This window comes from Hyaena hyaena, unplaced genomic scaffold (genome assembly GCF_003009895.1).
Source record: "Hyaena hyaena isolate Hyena2069 unplaced genomic scaffold, ASM300989v1 scaffold_156, whole genome shotgun sequence".
Classification (NCBI taxonomy): domain Eukaryota; kingdom Metazoa; phylum Chordata; class Mammalia; order Carnivora; family Hyaenidae; genus Hyaena; species Hyaena hyaena.
The window spans coordinates 1,417,531-1,443,170 of NW_024080788.1; the positions used below are offsets into that span (position 1 = coordinate 1,417,531).

Consider the following 25,640-nt stretch of genomic DNA (forward strand, 5'->3'; position numbering starts at 1 on the left):
ACATTTTTTGAGAGAGAGACAGACACAGTGTGAGCAGGGGAGGGGCAGAGAGAGAGGGAGACACAGTATCCTAAGCAGGCTCCACACTGCCAGCACAGAGCCTGAAGTGGAGCTCTAACTCACGAACTGTGAAATTATGACCTGAGCAGAAGTCAGACGCTTAACTGACTAAGCCACCTAGGTGCCCCTAAGGTACAATTTTATTAGCCATTTTCTTTTCTTTTCTAGAAGAATGAAGATTTTTATTTTTCCGTAGTAATTTTCAGCCATTATTTATTAGCAGACTAAGCTTTTTCAAGCATCAGTTCACAATGATGTTCTTAAAGGATCATTACAATATTTAATGGATCTCTACTGTATACAAGATACTATGCTAGTCCCTACCCTCCATAAGTTACTGTTTAGCTACAGATGTAGAAACAGAAGGTATATGTATGACTAATAATAAAGGTGGTATATGGTGTTGGTAAATACCATAGGCCTGTGATCAGTAACATCAGTATCACCTGAGAACTCATTAGAAATGCCAACTTTCAGGTCTAATATCAGGCCTACTGAAATCAGAAACGTTGACAGTGGGGCCTAGCATTCTGTGTTTTAATAGGTCCTTGGGGGTGATTCTGATGTCCAGTTTAGACAGGACCTCTGGTTGAAAACGGGGGAAAAAACCCACTGGTTTTCTTGAGAGGAATAGGGCATATAGAGCAAGGCATGTCTGTTTTTAGAAATTAACATTTATGGAAGCAATAGTGAGAGCATGTTGAGAGAAGAAAATTCATGTTTAGAAGCATAAGAATTGCTGACTCAGGTCTTTTTTACAAGCTAATAAAAGTAGTATTTCTTCCAATTTGCTTTATATCTTACCAAACAGTACTGAAGTTTTAATTCTTTAGCCGTTATGAATTTTTTTTTACTAACTTGGACTTCTAAATCAGTATATAATATCATGGATTATGCATTGGTGTATATCTTGTTTTGAAAATTTTGAAACGTATAGCCCAAATGGTAACATGCAAAGAATTTATCTTTGACATCTCTGACTGAAAGAGTGACCCTACATGGGGGTATGTGTTTTAAATAGATATTAAAGCATCAGGCTGCTTTCTCAAATAAATTAGTTTAATTTGTTCCCCATATTTATTGCTTCACGTTGTAGTTTGTCTTAATTAGTTTTTAAGAATTTTCCTGTGTGATTGAACAATTTATCGAACTGTGCATGGTGAACACTATGCACAATTTATTCTCAAAGTAGAAGTCACATTTTCCAATTGTTTTTATGCTTTTCTGGGAATGGAAATACTGAGATTGAGGTTGGAGAAAATGGAAATATAACAATAAATAATATTTTTTAAACTAAATTATTTACCAAAATAAATTTTAAATAAATATAGGCATTGGATGATTATTACATAAGCTTAACCATTAACTTATATAGGAAAATAAAATTTTTGAAAGAATGTAGAAATGTACTACTGGACTCGTAAACTGAAGAATAATGTCCCTAAGTTTTTGTATAGTGTCTTGACAAGTAGACTGTCTTTTAATCCAGATACTGGAAGAACACTAGATATGGCATCCTGGCTGCCACATCTCTAGCAGCACATCTGAAGATGTGCTCAGGGAGACTAGTGGAGATACTGCCCCTAGGGATTCCTTCATTTAATAGCCAAAACTGGACTGCTGAATAGGAAAAGGAGAGCTGGCAAGTGGGAGGCTGTGTGTTTTAGTCTAGTGGCAAGTAGCAGTAAGTTTCTTGTTTGAAACCTTTGAGTATAACTGCAGGTTCAGTTTACCCATACTGCTGCGGGTGAAGTGGTTTCTACTTCCAAAATTTAAGGTGAGGAGCATAAGTTATTAATGAAATGTTAAAATTTTTGGTATTTGTTGGTCTATTTAAGTTTTGAATTCCTGGAATCAATATGGTGGAAGATATGTAAAATGCCATTTGAGATTTAAGTATATATATATTTTGGCAATTAGAAATTTGAAGTATTGGGGCCCCTGGGTGGCTCAGTTGGTTAAGGATCCCACTTTGGCTCAGGTCATGATTTTATGGTTCAAGAGTTTAAGCCTCACATCAGGCTCTGTGCTGACAGCTCAGAGCCTAGAGCCTGCTTCGGATCCTGTGTCTCCCTCTCTCTCTGCCCCTCTTTTACTCATGTTCTATGTCTCTCTCAAAAATAAACATTAAAATATTTTAAAAAGAAATTTGGAGTACATATGCTAATAATTTTTCTTTTTAATTCCAGGCAGTCTTACTGATGAAGGACAAGAGTATTGTCTCAGACTAGTGGAAATGGATCCAAAAAGTGGTCCAGGCTTCATTGGTTTGGGAATTAAAGCATTACAAGACAAAAAGTATGAAGATGCTATTAGGAACCTAATGGAAGGCAAGTGTACAGCATAGAGCATGTAACATGAGGTATAATTGTAACCAAACCCAAGGGGTTTGTTGCTTGGGGTGCTTTAAATTGAATACAATGCAAGGAAGTGTTGAAAGCAAAGAACTTTTATTACTTGTCATAAGTAAGGAGACAGACAGATAGCTTTCAAGGCACTGTCTCCCCATGGGGTTAGTACAGGAAGTGTTTATTCAGTGTATTACGGGGCAGGGGCAGAGAACTGGTGTAGACATTAATTTAAAGTACAACATATTCTCTTCCCCAGCTTAACGTCTTTCACGGGTTTCCAGCCGCCCTTAGGATAACATGCAAACTTCTTCATAGGGTTTGCAACCATCTGGAGTCTGATTTCTTGCCCTTTCCTGCTCTCATACTTGATTTTCAAATATACTGAATCCATAGGCTGTTACTTAGGCATTTTGGTTGCATTAGGCATTTTGGTTGCATTGTACGTGCCCAGCATGTCAACATGCTGGTACATACATAGTATGTTCAAAAGATGGCAGAAAACCCCATTCAAGGAAAAAATCTTAGTGTTAGAATGAGCTAAAGGTAACTTCAGGATCACTCAGGTGAGCTTTGGTACAGGTCCGCAGCTCCAAATCTGCCTAGACTGGCTCACGCAAGGGGCTGTCAGGTAAAACACCTAGTTGACTCCTGAGTAGGAACCACTGGTTCTGCAAAACAAAGCACATTCCATCCCTGATTTGTCCCGTCCCCTCCTCTCTCCTGCTGAGAGCTTTCAGCCCTCTGATCTGAGTAACCTCCCCTTTCATCCTAGCTAATGCAGTCAGTAGGTGGTTAGCTTTGGGTCTTTCTTTAAGGAATGTATATTTAAGCAGCACCTGAGTGGCTCAGTCAGTTAAGCATCTGACCCTTGATTTCGGCTCAGGTCATGATCTCATGGTTCCTGAGATCAAGCCTTTTGTTGGACTCTGTGCTTATATCACACAGCTTGCTTAGAATTCTCTCTCCCTCCCTCTCTGCCCTTCTCCTGCAGGCTCTCTCTCTCAAAATAAATAAACAAAAACACTATAAAAAAAGAGGAACGTATATTTAAGATAGAACTGAAAAAAAAATAATGCTTATATATTCTGGAATCTGCTTAGACCTGAATTCCAAAAATGTCACTCACTAATTTCAAGACCATGAGAAGACTCTCTGTGTCTCATTTATGAAATAAGGATACTTATATATATTTTCACCCTGCCACTGCCCTTAGGAATCTTTTTTTTAATGTTTATTTCTGAGAGAGAGAGAGAGACAGTGTGAGCAGGGGAGGATCAGAGAGGGAGGGAGACACAGAATCTGAAGGAGGCACCAGGCTCTGAGCTGTCAGCACAGAGCCCGACGCAGGGCCTGAACCCATGAACGGTGTGATCATGACCTGAGCCGAAGTCAGACGCTTAACCAACTGAGCCGCCCAGGTGCCCCTGAATCTTTAACTTAGCTTTGCCAGGAAACTTTAACTTAGTTTTAACATTTGTCAGAATGGATGAACTTACATTCAAGTAGAGATTTGAATGACAAATGCAAGCTTGGGGTGGGAGGAGCTTTTAAGACAAGAGCTTAAATAGTCTGAGAGGAGAGCACAGATGGAATTGGGGTGGTTCAGTGAGATGTGAGAAGGATGTACAGAAGCATGAAGAGTTAAGAAGTGATACTGGAGAGGGGCCATGCAGACCTTGTGAAGAAGTTTGCATGTTATCCTAAGGACAGCCGGGAACCTGTGGAATGTTGTAAGCAGGGGAATTTCATAATTTCATTTGTATTTTTACAGATATTCTGGCTGCAGTGTAGAGAATGAATTGGAATGGGTGGCAAGTACTTGCAGGGATCTGGGATAAAGATGTTGGACATGTGAGCTGAAGTAGTGATGGTGGAGAAATGGATTGGGACATGGATTCAGTGTCAGTAATGATCATATATGAGAGACAAGGGAGAGGGGAGGGATCTGATTTGGGAAGTAGATGGTGATGCCATTTATCTCAGTCATCCTAGTAAGTTTGGATTTTGTGATTGCTTTTATCCTTTTAGGGTTAAAGGAAAGCCCTCTTTGTACAACTGGGTGGTATCATCTGGCAGAAGCCCAAGTTAAAATGCATAGACCTAAGGAAGCTGTTCTTTCATGCAATCAAGGTATTTGTGATACCTCTATGGGTGGCCAACTCTATTTCTTTTCATATTAAAGGAGAAAGACAGTGGCTTGAAAAAACTAACATGCTTTATTTTATATTTTAAGTTACCGACTAATTTAAAATTCATTGAGATGGTCAAATAATGCCAAGTGTGTATGCATATAGTATAGTTACTTTTAAATTAACAATGAGTATTTTTCAAAGGATTCCTTGGAATCTTGACATAGTCAGTTTAGGCTTGTGTGGAGGTGCTCTGTGTTTGCAATAAGGAAGTTTCTGGTGCGTCCAGGACTTCAGGAGTTTTTGATTCCTCTGATGTAAATAAGAGGAGGCTTAGGCATTTTAGAGCTTATTTGAATGTGATCAGATAGGTCGTGTGAGGGACAGGAAATCATAAAAAGTGATTCACTGCTCTTGACACAGCTGGTGGCCTACCCTCTGTTGTTGAGAAACAGTTCACCTTGATCCTTTTGAATTTGGCTTCTTTTTCCCCTTTTGGTATTCCCAATTTGCTTAGTTTGTTACTGATGATTTGGCTAACCTTTGTTATGTAGCAGAAATTGACATAAATAGCCATTGTATTTCAGGACATTCAGTTTTATTATATGTTATGTAAAGATACAGATTTTAAATTTAGATGTGTTTTAAATTCAGATATTTTCATAAAGAATTCAGGGAAGAATCTATCTTTTAGCTCTGAATTATTCTCCATGTATATTATTTTGGCAATTTATTCTTACTGTATTTCTAATTTATTATTTTTCACTCTTAACCTGAAGAAAAAAGTGAAGTAATATGGTTGTCTTCATTCAGATGTCCTTAATTTTGTCAGCTCTGAAGAACATAGATAATCTTGGTGTGTCTGATGGCAGTCTTCATCAGAAGAATCTTTGTCTCCGTTTGAAAGCAGAGGCTTTGATTAAACTCTCAGATTATGAATCTTCAGTGGAAGCACTTTGTACTCTTGATCAGGTAGTCTTATCATCAAGTTTTTCCCTTCAACTTTATTTTTTCCAGTCAACCGGGCATCAACCACTCTCTCCTTACCACAAATATTTACTTAAACAAGTTTTGTGTTAGAGGTATGACTTCACCACATCTGCACTTACCAGATCACACACTTGGAAACTTCCTAAATTATTTGTTTGCCTCTTGGTTAAGTACTTGCAATGTTTTTCGTAGATGCGATTTCTTTCTTTAGTATTATTCTCCTTTTCTCTTTTTGCCCTCTTAGGTTATTCCTACTTGATTATTTTTAATTTGGGGTTCTAAATTTTGTTCTCTAGAAAAGATTTCATAGATTATTGACAAGAGCAGTTAAGTACTCTAGTAGTTTCATAGTAAACAATATTATTTACTTGTTTTTCAATTTAATAAAATAGAAGGAGATTGATATTTAAGAAGGAATCCTATTTCTTAATGTTTTTGATTCAGGAATTTAAAAATTTCTTGGCAAAAAACTATTAATTATGAATTATAACACCATGGTACTTTTAAACACTTTTTTCAGATAAAAGCTATTTTTTTTATCTAATATTAAAATTATATTACTCAGTGTATTGTAGGATTTTGAATTCTTAAAATATCATTGTTTGATATATCTCAAAGGGCTTTACATTTCATTAAAATTAGAACAGTTGTTAGCATCCTTCAAGAACTAGTATCGTAATTTCTTATTTTCTACTTGCTTTCTAACAATAATGTGTTTTGTGTGAATGCTTTGAGGTCTTTCCAATCTTTTTTTCTATTTTCCCACAAAAAAAAAAAAAAAAAAAAGGAAAGTTCCTTGGAGAGCTGGTAAAGTCCAAGTCTGAAAACAGAAAATGTATAGGAGAGCCCAGAACATCTTAGAATGCTAGAAAGCAAGGAAACTATATAAGGCTACTGGAATTATGTTAGAAAGGCTTAAGAACTACCATGGGTTGATTGTCACTGGCTAACGGGGAGTTTGAGCACCAGGAACTGCAGTAGATTGAAAAATACCAAATAGGTTTAAATCCATGTACTCAAGATGATACAAAAAAAGTCCTCAATAAAAATTTTTTGGAGGGTGCTGAGGAACCATTCGGAAAGAATCAAAATATCCTGCCTATCCTTATGAACTGTTTCTCAGAATAATCAGATAGATAATGAGAGGAGAGAAATTTTGTTGTTGAAGTATTCCATTGAATAAGGAAAGAAGGAATGTATAGTTGGAAAATCACCATTTTGCAATCTGTAATGAATTAATAAAGCAAAGGCATTGAAGATCAGTGGTTGCTAACATTACCAACAGAAAGAACCATACATAACAAGTGTGTGTACACATGAAGTAGTCTTGCCAGAGCATTATGCCTGAATCAGATTAAGCTTTCAGACCTAAGTACTAATTTACAAAAGATACAGGGGATCAAGGAACATGTCAGGACCATGAGACTCCATTCAGTAAAATCCAGACTGTGAAACTGTGACAAATGGCCCATATTTTTCAACGGTTCAATTGTAAGGGAGGAAAAAAGAATGGAACGGAGCCCTATAGATTAAAAGAGGTTTAGAGACATATCAGCCTCTTGAAATGTATGTAGTTTATTTGGATTTGATTAAAACAAATAAATTACTCAGATATTTTCTGAACCAAATGAGAAGTTTAAACACTTGCTGATTTTTTTGTTGATACTAAGGATGTATTGTTGGTTTTGTCTAGGTGTTTATAATGGTAATATGATTATGTTATATAAAAATGAACTTAGTTTTTAGATAACCATACTAGAGCATTGATGAGAAGCTATAATATCTGGGATAATCTACGTAAGTGTATAGTGAAATGGGTGTAGGTATGGATGACAAAAAATTGGATTTGAGTTAATTTTGAAGCTAGATAATGAGTACATGTGGGATTATTATACTATTTTCTAATTTTTTGAAATGCATTTGAAATTTTCTCTAATAAAAAGGTTACAAAAATGAATGTGTTCATAGTGATAAGAATCAAGACCTGTATGTCTTTATTCTATGCTCTTCTATGATCATTCTTTAATTAAAGCAAACACTGCTGATGTGTGTTGAAAGAGACTTAATAGCTCTTCTTTACAATCATTTTCTAGGTTTCTGATGCAAATAATATTCCAGGACTTCTGGTTCTTAAAAGCTTGGCCTATCTGAATAAAGGCTCATTGGATGAAGCTTCAAAGGTAGTTTTTTCCACTCAAAGTAGGAATTTTTTTAAGTTACAAGTTACTTTATTTGAATAAGGAATTGACAGATATCTACTTTATAGATTATGGAAGACCTTCTCTCTTCTTACCCTGACCTAGCTGAAGTTCATGCCCTGGAGGCTTTAATTCATTTTACCAAAAAGGACTATCCACAAGCGGAGAAATGGTAAGAATACATTTAGATTGCTCATAGATTTAGTCGTATCTTAATGTATTATATCTTTCAAAAATTCAAAATGCATGGATTTGATAAAGATCTATTTTGTATAAATTTGGTGTGTATATGCATGAATATTTTTAACAAATGTATTTAGCATGTAGCATACTACCTGTGAGAAAATTCTATGATCGATTTGAATTCTGACTAGCTGTGTATAATGGTCGGTGAGCATATATAATGTTTAGTATGTGCTCCTAAACACTTATCACATTGGTAAAGCTAAAAGGCCATTTGCTTTTATAAGCCCCTCTTCAAATAATTTTTTTCTCATTATAACCTTAATTATAAAGTAATAACTTATTTCTGGTTTAGCATCTTTGAATCACTCAAACTTTGTCCCAACTAGGAGTTTCCTACATTGTGTGTGTGTGTGTGTGTGTGTGTGTGTGTGTGTGTGTGTGTGTGTGTATGTATCTTTTTACTTCCCTTTGGTGACTTAGTTTCCAGAGAGCTCTTGAGAAAGATCCTGAAGTTGCGGAATATCATTACCAACTTGGGTTAACATATTGGTTCATGGATGAAGAAACAAGAAAAGATAAAACAAAGGCTCTTACTCACTTTCTAAAGGTAAAACGTGCTATTATTTAATTCTTAGTTGAAATGGATTCATTATAAAATCATAAATAATAATCATATAGGTTAGGTACTTAAAATTACTATTTGTTAAACTTTTTTTTAACTGAATTTTTTTGATATTTGCTCTCACATAAAGTTTTGTGAGACTGTTATGGGTAAGGAGAAAATAAAAATATACAAGTTAATTATTTAACTTTTTATTTTTTATTTTATTTTTAATTTTTTAAGATTTTTTATGTCTTTATTTTATTTTGAGAGACAGAAACAGAGAGTGAACTGGGGAGAGGCAGAGAAGGAGACAGAACCTGAAGCAGGTCTCAGGCTCTGAGCTGTCAGCACAGAGCCTAACACGGGGCTCGAACCCACAGACTGTGAGATCATGACCTGAGCCAAAGTCAGACACTTAACCAACTGAGCCACCCAGGCGCCCCTAACTTTTTATTTTTTAAAGTTTATTTATTTATTTTGAGAGAGAGAGACAGAGAGACAGAGCGAGAGCATACTTGAGCAAGCACAAGCCAGGTAAGGGCAGAGTGAAAGTGAGAGAGAGATAATCCCAGGCTGACTTTATGCTTAACACAAAGGATGTAGGGCTCAATCCCATGACCATGAGATCATGACCTGAGTCAAAATCAAGAGTCGGCTACCTAACTGACTGAGCCACCCAGGCACCTCTAAAAGTTACTTGTGTCAGAAACAGACATTATAGAAAATGAGACATAATTATCTCTGGAAAAGAATATTGTTTTTAAGTAATTCCCACTGCAGTTTTATGGCCGTATATATTTCGAGACATTTAATTTCTCGTATTTTAGATGGTTAGCAAATAAAAGTCTTACATTCTTACCTTGGTGCATAAAAGAAGATCAATGTAATAATAACTTTAATTTTACATTTCTTTTTAACAAAGAAATAATATTTTTACCCTTGTTTTCTATAAGCAGTGACGACCAGCTTTCTTTTTGCTTTAAATCTTACGTTAAAGGATGCGTTGGCATCTTTTTGTAGGTTTAATGAAAGCGTTCCAGTTTTCTTTTAATCTGTGTATTTATCTTTTGTCTTTTTAAATAAAGAGACCCACTCAAACAAACTTTAATATTGTGTTGCTATCAATCTTTATTTCAAAGGCTGCCAGATTGGATACATACATGGGCAAAGTTTTCTGCTATTTAGGTCATTACTACAGAGATGTGGTAGGAGATAAAAACAGAGCCCGTGGCTGTTACAGGAAAGCTTTTGAATTAGATGATACTGACTCTGAATCTGGAGCTGCAGCAGTTGACTTAAGTGTGGAGCTTGAAGAGATGGTATGTCTAATAAACACTTTTTTCTTTTTATCCTGAGTATAGAAATGGAAATATTTTTTATATATGTATACTTGAAAGTTATTTTTTTTTAATTTTTCTTTGTAGATACAATAGAAATATTTTTGCCACTGCTCCTGGAGTAAATTTTCCTTTCATTGGCAGACATTACAGTATTCCTCGCTTATTGTTGAAACTGTAGTTCAGTTATAAACCAATATAAGTTTAAAAAATCTAAAGTGGTAAATGAAAATATGTTCAGGTACTATACATAGATGGTCTGTGTTTTTATGATATTCACTATCTCTAAAATTAGTCTTTTCTTAATTTTAGGAAACTGCCTTAGCTATCCTAACAACAGTAACTCAAAAGGCAAGCGCTGGAACGGCAAAATGGGCCTGGCTTAGGCGCGGACTGTACTATTTGAAAGCTGGTCAGCATTCTCAAGCAGTGGCTGAGTAAGGCACCTTATTATATTTAAACTGTTAGACAGCCTGTTGGTTCCTTAAATTAAACTCCTGTTTATACCCAAAATGGACTTGACAAGATTCCTCATTCCAGATTATATTTTGAGAGAAGAAATAGCAGAATTTATTTATAGTTCATTGGTTCTCATTATCTGCAAGCACAGGAAAATGAAAAAAATAGATTAAATGATGTCCTGTAGTTAAGGGAATAGCCAGTCTAATGAAGTGAAGTTTTCCTAGTGTTATACATCTAATAGGTTCTCAGTGGAAACTTAAGGAATGATAAAAAGCCAAGGCTGATACCTTTGTTACTACTGACATTCTTTGTTTTGGGGCAGGGGATATATTGGACATCTTGAAGTCCATTTGGAGCAGCTCATTTTCAGTTATTTGCTTTGAATTCTACTTAAGAATAGAAGTGCCTAGCTGCCTCAGTTTGTAGAGCATGCAACTCTTGATCTTAGGGTTGAGTTCTAGCCCTGAATTAGACATAGAGTTTACTTTTTAAAAAAATGAAAGAATAAATAAAATATATTTGGTAAATATATAAAAATAAAATATTGTAATAACTTTGATGACAGATGGTCATTACACTTGTAATGGTGAACATTTCATAGTATCTCTAAATGTCAAATCAGTATGTTATACATGCAGAGCTAATATATGTCAACTGTACTTCAATTACAAAAAAATGAAAAGCAAAGGCAAGACTTTCTGTTTACAAGGAAGTGTAACAGAGCATTGGCATTTCCTAGTAATGAGAATCTAATATCAATTTAATTAGGTTTATAAGACCTAAATCTGTATATAAATTTTTTAGTTATACCACAAGTGATAAAATTTATTACTACAGTCACACCAAAAACTTAAAATGAGTACTTAAATGTGAATGCCTACAGTTAACTATAAGCCTTGTGTATTTTCTTTTTAGAAAAAATTAAAAAGTGCCTTTTTTCTGAACCTAAGAAATTTTTGTAAGTTTAGTTATTTTTTTCTTTTATTTGTGAGAACATTAACAAATATATATATATATTTGGATCAAGGTAAAGTTTCTCACTTATGTAAACACCTAGGATACGGTGATATTTCTGTTTTGGTAGAAGGATAGTGTGGAATTACTAATTGTCATGAAGCATACTGCCATATATACCTGTTCTGATGGGAGACTGGGATTCTCCCACACATTTCAATGAAGAAAATTCTTGTCCTCACTTGTTCAAAAAAGTGTTCTTATTCATTCCAAATTTGTAGTAAAATTTCTTAGTATTAAAATATGAAAGTTATAAAAAAAAATCAAGTTAAAAAAGGAACAGGTACACCTGCTTTAAATAGCACCTTTATAAATAGAAGGAACCATGGATATATGTGATTCAGTTGAACTGTTTATTTTATATTTTCTTTTCAAATGTGGGAATAGTTCTTTTACATTTAGTTGTCTTACGGTTTACTGAAATTTTAGTTTACAGGCAGCATTAAGGGCAGACCCAAAGGACTTCAATTGTTGGGAGTCATTAGGAGAGGCATACTTAAGCAGAGGTGGCTATACGACAGCCTTGAAATCCTTCACAAAAGCCAGTGAGCTGAACCCAGAATCCACATACAGTGTGTTTAAGGTTGCAGCAATACAGCAAATCCTAGGCAAATATAAGGAGGCGATAGCTCAATACCAGCTGATCATTAAAAAGAAAGAAGATTATGTGCCAGCTTTGAAAGGTAATTTTTTAATAACTCCTTTGACTTTTGTGGTACTGGAGTATAAAAGCCTTGTCTAAGTTTCCTAAATGTATTTCATAACCTGAAAAGAACTTCTTTAGTCAACAGTAAGTATCTTCTTTCTTGAACCTCTTATAGTATGGCTTGTTATGTGGATTTGAATATAGAATGATCAAATCTTATTTCCTAACAGTTAATCAATAGTCATATGACATTTAACTTTTAGACAAACAGCATGGTAGCTATTCTATCTAAAAGTGGATCTCTAAAACAAGTTTCCCTCCTCTTTTATGTTGATAATTAATTCATTACATCTTCAGAATATCCCAATACCTTTTAATTACTTTTTAACTTATAGAAGGTTTTCTTTTCATTTATTGAACTTTAGGGGCAACTTGCATTGTTTTGTAATTACCTAAATTAATTTCAGTTTCTCCCTAGATATCTACTCCTTAGCAAATGATTTTTGGTAACATAAAGTAAAACACCACCATCCATATGTAATCCAAATTTTTTATGATTATAACTAACCATTTAAAAATTTTTGGAGCCCATTAATATCTTTTACATTTCTTTTTACTGTTTAATTAAACAACTGGGGTTTAAATCAGATATAGTGAATGTTGTTAAGCGATGTGTAACTTAGGCCTTGAAAACTTTTTTTTTTAATTTTGTAAAACTTCCCTCAAAAGAAGAATTCACATTTATTGAATCTTTACGGGTCACTTTAGGATTGCTGTTTCATTATTGCATTTTTTACATTGTAGTTTGCTATCCAGCTTTGAATATAAAAGGATCTAATCTTGTTTCACAACAGTTAATAAATAGTAATATGATGGAAAGTAGCATTTAGGTAATATCCCCATCTTCAAGGCTAAGGTTTTAAGAGTTAAGTAACTTGCCCAAAGTCAAGGAAACTCTGTAGATTTTTATCACTTTTAGTACATGTTTACTGCATCAGTACTAAATGTATTCTGTACTAAATGTATGCAAGAGGGGCGCCTGGGTGGCTTAGTCGGTTAAGCGTCCGACTTTCGCTTAGGTCATGATCTTGCGGTTTGTGGGTTCGAGCCCCGCATCAGGCTCTGTGCTGACTGCCAGCTCAGAGCCTGGAGCCTGTTTCAGTCTATGACTCCCTCTCTCTCTGACCCTCCCCTGCTCACGCTGTCTCTCTCTCTCTCTCTCTCTCCTAGAAATAAATAAAACATTAAAAAAAAATGTTAAAAAAAATAAATGTATGCAAGACCATACTTAAAGATAATTTTTATAAAATACTATTAAGCTTTGATTTCTGAAAAGTGGCTGTAAAAAAAACACCACTGCATTTTTTAAAGTTTATTCTAAGTGTTTCTGTATGTGTTTTAATAACTATGAACTTAACCTGATATTAGGTTTGGGCGAATGCCATCTTATGATGGCAAAAGCGGCTCTAGTGGATTATCTTGATGGAAAAGCTGTGGACTACATAGAAAAAGCACTGGAATATTTTACTTGGTTAGTATTCTTATTCATTGTGTTTATTTTCTTAGGATTATAATAAAGCCAACTTTAGAAAATCTTCCTGTATTTTTTCTGTGAGATATAGCAATCATTATTCGGAATATTGAACAAAGAATAATGGAGTAGCCAGTGTATTCTGTAACACACATATTGTATTAATTTTGCACTGGGGAACAGATACAATTTCTTGCTCTTAGTAGCAGCTGACATGCTGGATGCAGAGGGAAGGGTGGGAAGAAAGAAGCATTCTTCCAGTAGAGCAGCAGCTTGAATACTTCAGATCAGTGTTCTCTTTCAGGAGACCAACAAATGCCAGTATCTCCAATTGAACTGATGGGGAGCTAGGACATGAGGTGCACAGTATGATTTATATTCAGTGGTAAGGGCCTGTTTTAGGTTTATTGGTAGGGTTGAAGGTGAGGAGAAATAAGCAATCTGATTGCTCCTGGAGAGAATCTGTGTAGTAAAAATACTGATGTGTAATATTAAGAGAATCAGAAAAATTTGAGTAAACGTGGTATTTTTATAGAACTGTAAATTCACCAGCTAAGTAGAAGTGCTATTTGCGGTAGATGATTTTAAGAAGTTTACATGTTACACATACGTTTGAAATTTTTTTTTCTTAAACACCTTTTTTGTGCTTCCCTTCCTTTCTTTTCCTACACTTTACTTCTGTTTCCTGTTGATTTGGTTGCTCCAGAATATGAGCCAAATAGGAAAAGAAAACCTTAGCCTTTTTTCTCCCGCAGATTTTTATTGCTACTTTTATTGCTCACATTATATAGATCTTTCCAAAAAGGAAAGGGTATTGTGAAGAGGGCATGCTTTGTTTGAACTAATATTTAAGAGTAAATGGGAACTGGGGCGCCTGGGTGGCTTAGTCGGTTAAGTGTCCGACTTTCGCTTAGGTCATGATCTTGCGGTTCATGGGTTCGGGCCCCACGTCAGGCTCTGTGCTGACTGCCAGCTCAGAGCCTGGAGCCTGTTTCAGTCTGTGACTCCCTCTCTCTCTGACCCTCCCCTGTCGTGCTGTCTCTCTCTCCTAGAAATAAATAAAAAAACATTAAAAAAAAAGAAAGTAAATGGGAACTTCTGAGTGATAATACTTGATATACAAATACTGCCTTTCTGAGAATGGGAAATTTTGTTCTGGGTAACATGTAGTTTGTAGCATTCACAGCCGATTACATGGAGGTATATAAAACTCTTAAAGTGATAATCCCCAAATTTATATTTACTTCTGGATGTAAAAGTTTATACTACCGCAATTCTTGTGTAAAGGTGATGGAAGTTATTTCACTTTACAGATACTTTATTTTTTATTGAACTTAAATGAAAATGAGTTTAGGCTATTTAAAATTGCCTCTGTTTCTCTTTATTCCTTCTCTTTTCTTTCGTGTTATAGATTTTATTTATTTTTATTTCATTTTCTTTTCTTTTTGTTTCTCTTCTTTCCTTTTACCTTTTTTCATCACAATAAGTGTCCTCTTTAATTCCCATCCCCTTTTTCCCTCATCTCCCACCCGCCCTCCTCCCCACTGGTAACCATTGTGTGTTCTCTAGAGTTAAGAGTCTGTTTCTTGTTTCTTGGTTTGTGTCTCTGTCTTTTTTTTTTCCTTTGCTCGTTTGTTTGGTTTCTTAAATTTCACATATGAGTGAGATCATACGGTATTTGCCTTTACCCTGCTGACTTATTTTGCTTAGCATTATGCTATCATGCTGTCAGCTTTAGAAATTATGCTAAGATATTTAAGCAGAGGAGCTACAGATAGTGTTGTCCTTCCTCCTGATCCTCACAGTGGGCTCTCAGCAATGACTGCAATAATTAATCTTATTTCTCAGGAAGATACCGGAAAATGAGTTTTGGCTGGACTCTTTTAGTAGAAAAGGCTATGAGAAATGTTCCATCTGCTTATCCATCTGCTAGTAACATAGCTATTTGTGATAGCTGATTATTGAGACTTGGCTTAAGTGAAACTGTCATGTTTATTTATAAGATCCTGAGAAGAGAAAAATGAAGAGAAATAGATAGATTTTTCTCATTTTAAAAAGAAGAGACCTTTATCACCATAATTAATATTTTTATTGACTCTTTTAAACTTGTGTATTCTGTCATATTTGCTTCAATAAATAATGAGTTTTCACATTTTCATATTTAGCTTTTTGGTAATCTTGGTCTCAGAGAGTAAAAATCCTTTGGACCACCAAATATATTTAATATATCACACATTTACTAGTCATTTTTATTTGACCAAGGACCAACAAGCAAAAACATGAGTTTATGATAATTAACTGAGAGAGAGCCAGCACCTTTACTACTTTGGTTACTGTTTAAAAGACAAACACAGACAGCATAGTTTTAAAAAATTTAATATTGGGTACCTGGGTGGCTCAGTCGGTTAAGCCTTTGACTTAGGCTCAGGTCATGATCTCACGTTCATGGGTTCAAACCCCACGTCGGGCTCTGTGCTGACAGCTCAGAGCCCATGTGCTGCTTCTGATTCTGTATCTCCCTTTCTCTCTGCCCATCCCCCTCTCATGCTATGTCCCTCTCTGTCTCAAAAATAAATAAAACATTAAATTTTTTTAAATAATTAAGAAATTCAATATTAAAGGTAAATTGGTCCTGGAAAATGTATCGATTTATTTATGAGATTTCTGCTGCTTCAAAAAAAAATGATGAAGAGTACCAAAGAGATGTTTGCACAGTTTCTGGCATTTAAGATAAATGCTTCTTTCTCCTTCCCTCCCTCCCTTCCATTCTTCTTCCTAATAGGGGAGTGATAACATGTAATTCATTTAGAAATAATTTAGTAAGGCATTCACTGCGTTTAACTCAGAAAGTAATTCTTAATCAAGATTGTAATAAGAGAGATAAATTTCATATTTTTTGGAAGTAACTGTAAGTATAAAAATAAAATAGACACTGTTTAATTTTTTAGGGCTCTGCAGCACCAAGCTGATGTGTCTTGCCTTTGGAAGCTAGCTGGGGATGCTTGTACCAGTCTGTATGCTGTCTCACCATCTAAAGTAAACGTTCATGTTTTAGGAGTCCTCCTAGGTCAGAAAGAAGGAAAACAAGCATTAAAGAAGAATGAACTCCTCCATCTGGGAGGAAGGTAATTTACAAAGATTGCTAGTTGATGACATTTACTCTGAATTAGGACATTTTAACAGAACATGCACTTATTTTTATATTTCCACAGGTGTTATGGTCGTGCATTGAAACTCATGTCCACATCTAATACATGGTGTGATCTTGGAATTAATTATTATCGTCAAGCACAACATCTAACAGAAACAGGCAACAACATGAATGATCCTAAAGAGTTGTTAGAGAAATCTTTACAGGTATGGTTTTGAGAAATTTTTTATAAACTTTTAAAAAAACAAAATGCTTTTCAGATGGATATTTTTGATAATTACTGTCATGTTTTTATATAAAGCCTTGACCTTGATATAAATGCTGATGTTCCAAGATATCAAAAGTAATCTAAATTTACTTTTCAGTGTCTGAAAAAGGCAGTGAGACTTGACAGTAAAAACCATTTATACTGGAATGCTCTTGGTGTGGTTTCATGTTACAGTGGTAAGAATTGGGTAACACTTCAATATTATTTGAAGATTTTGTGTTTCAGGTAATAAAGTTCAGTTTCATCAAATTCTGTACTTTTTAGGTATTGGAAATTATGCCCTTGCTCAGCATTGTTTCATCAAGTCAATCCAATCAGAACAAATTGTGAGTGTTCTATGTGTCTGTCTATGAGGAAGAACTTCCAAATTTATTGTTAATAATTTTCTGAGGCTGCCATGTAGACAGGGACCTAATTGTATATATATGTTTTTTTAGAATCCTGTTGCATGGACCAACTTAGGAGTGTTATACCTTGGAAATGAAAACATTGAGGTAAATGTGTTGTCTGTTTTGTCATGTTGAAAGTAAAAAGCATTCTTTGTATATGACTTCTTTGTACTAGCTTAACTTCTTGTGGAGAAATACTTTGAATATTGTTATCTATTCAGTATGCCCACCTATATGCTAGATAATTGATGGCATTCCATTTATTATATTGAATAATGACTGTGTAAGATTTATTTTCCTTTCCATATCACTGAAGAAATTTTGATTTTATAATTATGTTGGGTTTTCATTTAAAGATTAGAACAATTTTGTTCTGGATTATTGGGGTCTTTTTCTTTTTATCTGTACTCATAAATGAGGAATCCTGTGTAGGCTATGTTAGAGGTGGGGTGATAAAGTAAAGGAGATGATTAGTACTGTCCAGCAGCTTAAGTTTAGCCTATGCTTGGTTGACTTAGATTTGGCTTTAGTGGATATTAATTCCTTTATATGCCACAATGTAATTTGTTGTACTTGAACAGTTATATATTGGAGAATTGGAAATACAGTCAGTAATTAGAAGCATGATTGTAGATCATGTTTAGAAGTTTCCATAAATCTGTAGATGATAGAACGTCTGTACTATTTTGTGTTTCAGCCATTATACTGAATATCATCCTTTTAAAATAGTTTCAATAATATTCTCAGGGATAAAGTAAGTCACTGTCAACATTGCTTCAAAGACCTGTAAATAGAATGAAGAAGAATATTAATTTAGATCTCAAGATATGTGAAAATATTTCTTGAAAATTTAAACAAAGTTAAGCCTTAGTTAAAAAGCTGTGAAAGTAGTTTTATGATAATATAACTCAGTTGCTGTCCAGGGGTTACTTTTTCATAAGAAAAATACAACTGTTTCCTGTCACAGATTGATTTTTGAGAAAACAGTATACTGTAGCATATAAGTTTTTGTACCAGAAAAATAAGCATGCAAGTTAATGTGTCCAAGTGAGTTAGCTTTAAGGTTTCCTCGCAGCTTAGCACATATTTATGTTCTCCATTATTTTTTTGCCCAGCAACCAGTACATTTCTTAGACCTCATTGGTCGTTAGTTCTTATCTGGCCTGTTAAGCTTCAGGAGAGGGCAGTAGATACTTATGTCAAACCTGTGGCTAGCAAATGGATGGGTGATTGGTTAAAAGTTCTATAGACTATGAGGTGCATCCATATTGCCCTCTCACCGGGTACTAGAACCCCTAACCTGTAGAGAGATCCATTGCAGCCAGGAGTTTTCTAGGACTTTGCAGTTAAAACACTGTTTTAGGCATTGCTAATTGTGTTTACACAATGAAGTTTTAGGCTTATAAGTATTTATGTTGTCAAGTCTGACTTATCTTCTTCTCTGATGCTTTTTATTGTTTATTTTTACTTTTTATTTTTTTTCTCTCTTATGCTTTTTAAACATGAGCAATATAATACTAAGTTAATAAAATGGCATGACATGTTAATTTTTGCCTTTTTCTTCTAGCAAGCTCATGAAGCTTTCAAAATGGCACAATCCCTTGATCCATCTTACTTAATGTGCTGGATTGGACAAGTAAGATATATAACATATAGTTATTAGTAATCCTAGGGTATAAACAACCACTTAATATAAAGTGATACAAGTAACCTGTTAATATAAATAACAATGACAATGATGGATAACAGATAACATATGAGGACTCCCTTTGTGCCGGTCACTGTGCTGGTCTCTTTGTATATATTATTTCAGTTAATCTTTCATTGATCCTTTGAGATGGTGGTGGTTGTTAAACTCTTTTCACGGATGGGGAAACTGAAGATTAGACATTCTTAGTATTGTGCCCACAGTCATATAGCTTGTAATGATTAAGCTTTGATTTGGGGGGCTTTGGGCTCCATCAGCCTGACATTATTATGCTAAAAAAAAAAATGAAATCTATTGTTTAAGGCACATTTACCAAAAAAAAAATATTGACAAAGATTGTTTGGATTCTGTTTTCCCATTTTCTGTAATCTTTATAGTTGATTTGCTGCTTGTTTATGAGTATTCCTCCTCTGCTTCTTCAAAGTTCAAGATTTTTTGTACTGCCATAGGAAACCAGATACTGGGTTATGAGTGTGAGTCTGTCACTGACTGATTTTAACATACCACTGCTGTATTTCATTTTCTTTACCTGAAAAAGATTGGACTAAGTGGCCTCCAAGGTCTTTCTAGTGAGAAATTGTAATGAATTAGTAAGTAGTTGATTGTTTTGTTTCAGAGAATAGCAGGAGCATCACCCATATCAGAAAATCAACAATCAGAGTTTAGATATCTTTTATTCTACTTTTGACTTTTGTATCTAATTCTAGTTAATTGGTGAAACAAGCAGAGTTAGAAAAGTAACTCCGGTTTCTATGAACTGCGGTAGCATCTGGGAGCTAATGGCATTACTACTAATCTCTGTGTAAGCTAGACTCAGGGGGCCCAGGAATTTGCATTTCTAATTGCTTCCAAGTAATGATGCTGATGCTGGTCCAGGAACTTGACTTTGAGTAGCACTGCTCTAGGTCAGTATATTTTGGACACTAATCAGTCACCTAAGTTTTTTTTTACTTTTTCAGCTCTTTTTATTTATTTTTTTAATGTTTATTTTTGAGAAAGAGAGAGAGGGCGTGCATGCAAATGAGGAAGAGACAGAGAGAGAGAGAGAGAGGGAGACAGAATCGGAAGCAGACTCCACACTGCAGGTGCAAACCCCAGTGTGGGGCTTGACCCCACAAACTGTGAGATCATGACCTGAGGTGAAGTTAGATGCTCAACCAACTAAGCTACCCAGGCGCCCCTCAGTCTTTTTACTCTTAAAAACAATTTACTTCAGGAGTTAACTGGTAAATTTAATCAAAATGGTAATAGAAGTAAGACTTTATATTAATTTTTTAGCATTAGTAACATATGATAAGTAAGTAAACCTGATTTTTAAAATAAAAGATATAGGAGTTTGAAAGTGATTTAAATTTACCTCTTAGCCTATAAAGTTAAAGGCATGAGTATATTATTTAAAATCCTGAGGCACTTTTGAAAAATAAATATATTGAGACTCTACCCTAGGTCTGTGGAAACTTGAAATCTAGGGGTAAGAACCTCCTTTTTTAAAAAGCCTACCCAGGTGAATCCAAGATGATCCTAAGATTAAGAACCCTATTCCACACAAGTACCAGTATGAATGGATTAAGGGTGAAAGAGAAGGGAGAAGGTAGCACAGCTTTCTTTATCAGTGTTCTGAGGAATTTTATGTGGATTATTGCACCATTGCCTGATTGCAGAGGGAATTTTGAAAGCATTTGTCAGTTTAAGGGCCAATTTAACAAGTCATTCTCTCCTCTGAGCCATGGGACTGTAGTAGCCAAGATTAGAGCTACTACAGCTAATAAACCTTTGGTTTTGACAAGTAATTTCACTTGCTGTTATTTTTCCTTTTAAACGCATTAAGAACCTCTTTTTTCCTTTTATAGGCTCTTATCGCAGAGACAGTTGGAAGTTATGACACCATGGATCTTTTCAGGCACACTACAGAACTCAGTATGCATGTAAGAATTTGAACATTCTTGAAGATTCATTTATGAATAAAGTATTATCCTTGTTAAGAAAACTAGTACAGAGTGGTATCAGAAGTTAATAACAGCAGTTGTCTCTACTCTTTATTCTATCTTAGAAATAGATAGGCTGTCTTTAAAGAGCTTCTCATATTCATCTTGTGTTATCTTTCAAAAGCTGAGGAAGAAATGACATGGGATTTAATAGATATAGTAGTCATTTAGCATAGAAACCAAGACCTTAGAGAAAAATCAACTTGAGATAAGGACTAAGTTGACATTTCTCGATTATTTACAAAGGTGTTTTAGAATTTGGTAATTCGTAGTTTTATCTCTAAAAATGGTGCTGAGAGAAGGAAATCAACTCATTCGGTGGAGCTGTTTTTTGCACTTTATTTAATCCCATGTGATTTTTCTACTCAGATTTGAAGCAAGTGATTTCACTATGCTCTGAGCTGTGTTGTATCACAGTGACTCTTTATTACAGGTATTTAGCAGTTGACTTAAAGAAGACTAAGATGTAATATTTACTGTATTGAAATCTGCTATCTTATAATTTTTATTGGTATATTTATTACCTTATATTCACTTTTTAATGTTGTCATTTTTAAAGACCGAGGGAGCAATAGGTTACGCTTATTGGGTCTGTACAACATTGCAAGATAAAAGCAACAGAGATACTGAGCTGTACCGGTACAACATCGTTCAGATGAATGCTATTCCAGCAGCACAAGTGGTTTTGAGTAAATACATAGGTAAGGTACTCAATGTTTGAATAACTCAATATATTATATATATTTTTTTTAATGTTTATTTATTATTGAGAGACAGAGAGAGACAGAGCATCATCATGGGAGAGGCAGAGAGAAGGAGAGACACAGAATCCGAAGGAGGCTTCAGGCTCTGAGCCATCAGCTCAGCGCCCAGCATGGGGCTCGAACCCACAAACTATGAGATCATGACCTGAGCGGAAGTCAGACGCTCAACTGACTGAGTCACCCAGGTGCCCCATAACTCAATATTTGAGCAAATTGTTGAAACAGTTTAAAGAAGTTTTAAAATTAGTTAATTCCAAGTAAAATATTAATGTTGCTTAAGACATGAATTTGCCTTTTTTTCCCTCCAAGGGTTAAGTAGTCTCCTTTTCAAATTATATAAGGACTTTTAAAGATGAAAATTGCTGATGATGACAGTAAAACTGATTTCCATGTTGTAGACCAAAGCATTTTGGAACATAATAGGCCTGAGTTGTTGCTGTTCTGTCTCTTCCATTTATTTCTCTACAGTGTTAGGTCAAGAATTTTACTTCTTTTAACTTCTATTAACCTTGCAGTAGAAGGTTAATAGAAGGTTAATATTAACTTTGGAATAGAGTTAATAATATCTAGGTGGTAGAGATGTAAAAATTAAATGAGATAATATGCTTTAAATTCCAAATTAGTGTGTTTAATCACCCACTTTAACACCTGATTTTTCTTCAAAATACTGGAAAAAGACGTAGAGGCTTAGGAAAAGGACAGAATGGTGAAGTTTCATTAACCATCTATTGTAAAAATTTCCTTTCTTCCTTAATAAAACTACTAGTTTTATTACCAGTTTAATCTTGTCATTTGTAGCAACATGGATGGAGCTAGAGTTTAGTAAGTCAAATAACTGAAATAAGTCAAACAGAAAAAAATAGAGTCAAAGAAGTCAAAGAAGAAAGACAGATACCATATGATTTCACTCATATGTGGAATTTAAGAAACAAAACAAATTAGCAAGGTTTAAAAAACAAGAGAGGTGACAAACCAAGAAACACACTCTTAACTATACAGAACAAACTGATGGTTACTGGAGGGAAGGTGGGTGAGATAGGTGGCACTTAATTCAGGAGTGCACTTGTGGTGATGGGAGGTGGACTGTGGAAAACCACCAGCGGCTTTTAATCTCTTCTTTTCCTCTTAGCTTTGATGAAACCTTGATCATAATTACTAAACTGAGTTTAGTTTGCTCATCTATAATCTTAAAAGTTCCTATTGCTTAGAGTTTAAATGGGATGATTTATACAAAATGATATGCAAAGTACATTGGATGCTCAAGAAATGTTAGTTTTGCTGGTCTTTTATTTAAACCTTGACAAAATTCTAATAAAGGAGAAAGAAGTTTAAGCAGGCATATGGGTAGTTTAATATTAGGAAGAATCAGATAAACTGATAAACAGAAGAGAACATTTGTCATCATAGGTATGGAGAGGATTGTAATACTCTTCTTGCATTGGGCCTGGGATACTTGAGTGGAAAGCAGTTAGTTTATAAACATCAGCACTTCAGAGCACTAACATCTTATGTGGTTTGCCAAAATGAATGACTCCAATAAATATCTAAAGTCTCTGTGAGAGTGTATGGATAGTAAGTTTTATTGGTAAGTTTCTATAAGAATGGGTAACATTTATAAAGGATTTACACAGAGAGGTAAATATTTAGCTTTCTACAAAATTTGGATTGTTTCCCAATGCTACTATTAAAAAAACTTTTTTTAATGTTTATTTTTGAGAGAGAGAACAAGTGAGCGTGTGTGCAGTGGAGAGGCAGAGAGAGAGGGAAACAGAATCTGAAGCAGGGTCTAGGCTCTGAGTTGTCAGCACAGAGCCCAGTGCAGGCCTTGAACTCATAAACCATGAGATCATGCCCTGAGCTGAAGTTGAACACTTAATCAACTGAGCCACCCAGGCACCCCTCCCAATACTACTTTTAAATAAATCAGATATATTTCATTCTTTTTTGTGCATTAGTAAATACATGGTGCTTTTTGACAGTAAAATTTCAAAATTCTGCATTGAAAGTGCCCAAAGTATCCTGTTTCTACTGTACAGTACTGAATTAAATTTTTAAAAACACATAGAAATTGGAACAGAACTGAAAAAATTGCAGGAAAGATTAAGTGATTAGCCACAGAACTGATTTTCCTTATAAATTTCGTGACTAGTGTTAACATAAGCTACAATTTCAAATTATGACACCTTTGTGGATAACAATGTTTAGACTTTAAAGCATAACTAGAAACTATAAATCATTATAAAATATTCAATAACTTAAAACAGTTACAAAATGATTGCTAGTATTTTATAGTCAAGATAAAAATGAGACTATTCTTAATAGCACTGATCTCAAGAAATAACCTGGTGTTAAAGGTATTGAAAATAAGACTAACATTTTACAAATATAACCAGCATGCACATGTAATAAAAAGATATTTTTGGATTTCCAGAAAGAATTCAGAATTATGCTCCAGCTTTCACAATGTTGGGTTACTTAAATGAACATCTACAACTGAAAAAAGAAGCAGCAGATGCATACCAAAGGTAAACTCTATATTTAATTAAAAGTGATCTCTATTTATCCCTTGGCTTTTTAAAATTTATTTATAGTTGGTGAAGAAGGTACTAAACAAATGTTCTGATTCCTTTACTGGTCTCTCATTATCTATTATCACATTTTTAAAGATGCAGTTTTAAATTTTCAGCTATATTTTTTTGGTTTCTGTTGCTCAACTGGAGAGAGAGAGACACAGGAGAAAAAAGCAAAATCAAACTGAAAAGTCTCCCAGATTTTGTTTTAGAAAAATCTGTCTCTTTAGACTTGTTTAGCTTTATTTAAAAAATATGTAGGTTCATTCAGAGGAGAAATGAGAACATTATAATATACTTGTCTGAATCACTTTAAGATCTACTATATTTTATTCATTCAGTACATAGTTTTTGAACTGCTGTGTGCCAAGCATTGTCCTTGACAATGACACTTGAGCAGTGAAATAAAACAGACACAGGCTCCATTCTCATGGAGCTTCTGACCTGGTGGTGAGGAGATGTATGATAAACTTATAAACGCCTGTAATGGTAATAATTGCTAAGAAAGAAAATCAAAATGGGGTAGAGAGGCAGGCATCGAATTTGAGACAGATTTAGTGAGTAATAGGTTTACTAAAGAGGCAGTTGAGGCTTGGCTTGAATGAAGTGAGGCTGTAAGCCATTCAAGAGGGTAACAGTATTCCAGGCAGAATGAACAGTGAGAGCAAGTGCTCTGAAACAGGAGTGAACTTGGCATGTTGAAAAAACAAGGGCAGTGTGCTCGAGTGAAATGACCAACCAAGGAGGTGGTAGGCAATGAAATCAACTGGAAGGTTTATTCTCTGCACATTAATTGATTGGTGAATAAGAAAATGACTCTTAATGCTGGGAATACTAGATGAAAAGTTAAAAGACCTAATTGCATGTATCATTGCCCTAAATATAAAAAAAGATACCTAGAAGAAACTTGGTCAGAAAAAAAGTCATTGAGGTGTCCTTGCCATGCCCTTTCATGGATCTCTTAGTAGTTCAAAGGAGTCATCACTAGGTGGTACCGGAGGCTATGTAATCAAGAAGTTATTTTTTTCAGGTATATGTGGGAATTTATGAAAAGCCTCATTTCTATGTCTTTCAATGTCATGATAAGCTTAGTAAACAAACTGTAGAAATATGGTAGAATACAACGGTGAGCAGGATTTTTACACAAATAAGATTAACTTTGGAGTGCTTGCTGTTTTTTTGTATATAACTTTAATCGCAAATATTGTGAAACTAGCAACTAGTTACACCTTCAACTTAAAATAGCCACTCCACAGTCATATGGATATGCACCAATCTTCTTGACTGATCACTGCCG

General features: G+C 34.7%; 1 protein-coding gene across 1 annotated transcript in view; it reads left to right on the forward strand.

The window, feature by feature from the left end:
* The window catches only part of TTC37 (tetratricopeptide repeat domain 37), a 92,954-nt gene that overhangs the window by 22,787 nt on the left and 44,527 nt on the right, over window positions 1-25,640 (forward strand). Inside the window, exons 11-29 of the mRNA XM_039239380.1 lie at window positions 2,250-2,390; window positions 4,440-4,541; window positions 5,373-5,512; window positions 7,624-7,710; window positions 7,797-7,900; window positions 8,395-8,521; window positions 9,658-9,837; window positions 10,168-10,292; window positions 11,761-12,014; window positions 13,406-13,508; window positions 16,457-16,633; window positions 16,721-16,865; window positions 17,025-17,103; window positions 17,192-17,253; window positions 17,365-17,421; window positions 18,884-18,952; window positions 20,875-20,949; window positions 21,569-21,710; window positions 24,205-24,298. Of these exons, the coding sequence (XP_039095311.1) occupies window positions 2,250-2,390; window positions 4,440-4,541; window positions 5,373-5,512; window positions 7,624-7,710; window positions 7,797-7,900; window positions 8,395-8,521; window positions 9,658-9,837; window positions 10,168-10,292; window positions 11,761-12,014; window positions 13,406-13,508; window positions 16,457-16,633; window positions 16,721-16,865; window positions 17,025-17,103; window positions 17,192-17,253; window positions 17,365-17,421; window positions 18,884-18,952; window positions 20,875-20,949; window positions 21,569-21,710; window positions 24,205-24,298 (2,263 nt within the window). The remainder of the gene's footprint in view (window positions 1-2,249; window positions 2,391-4,439; window positions 4,542-5,372; window positions 5,513-7,623; window positions 7,711-7,796; window positions 7,901-8,394; window positions 8,522-9,657; window positions 9,838-10,167; window positions 10,293-11,760; window positions 12,015-13,405; window positions 13,509-16,456; window positions 16,634-16,720; window positions 16,866-17,024; window positions 17,104-17,191; window positions 17,254-17,364; window positions 17,422-18,883; window positions 18,953-20,874; window positions 20,950-21,568; window positions 21,711-24,204; window positions 24,299-25,640) is intronic.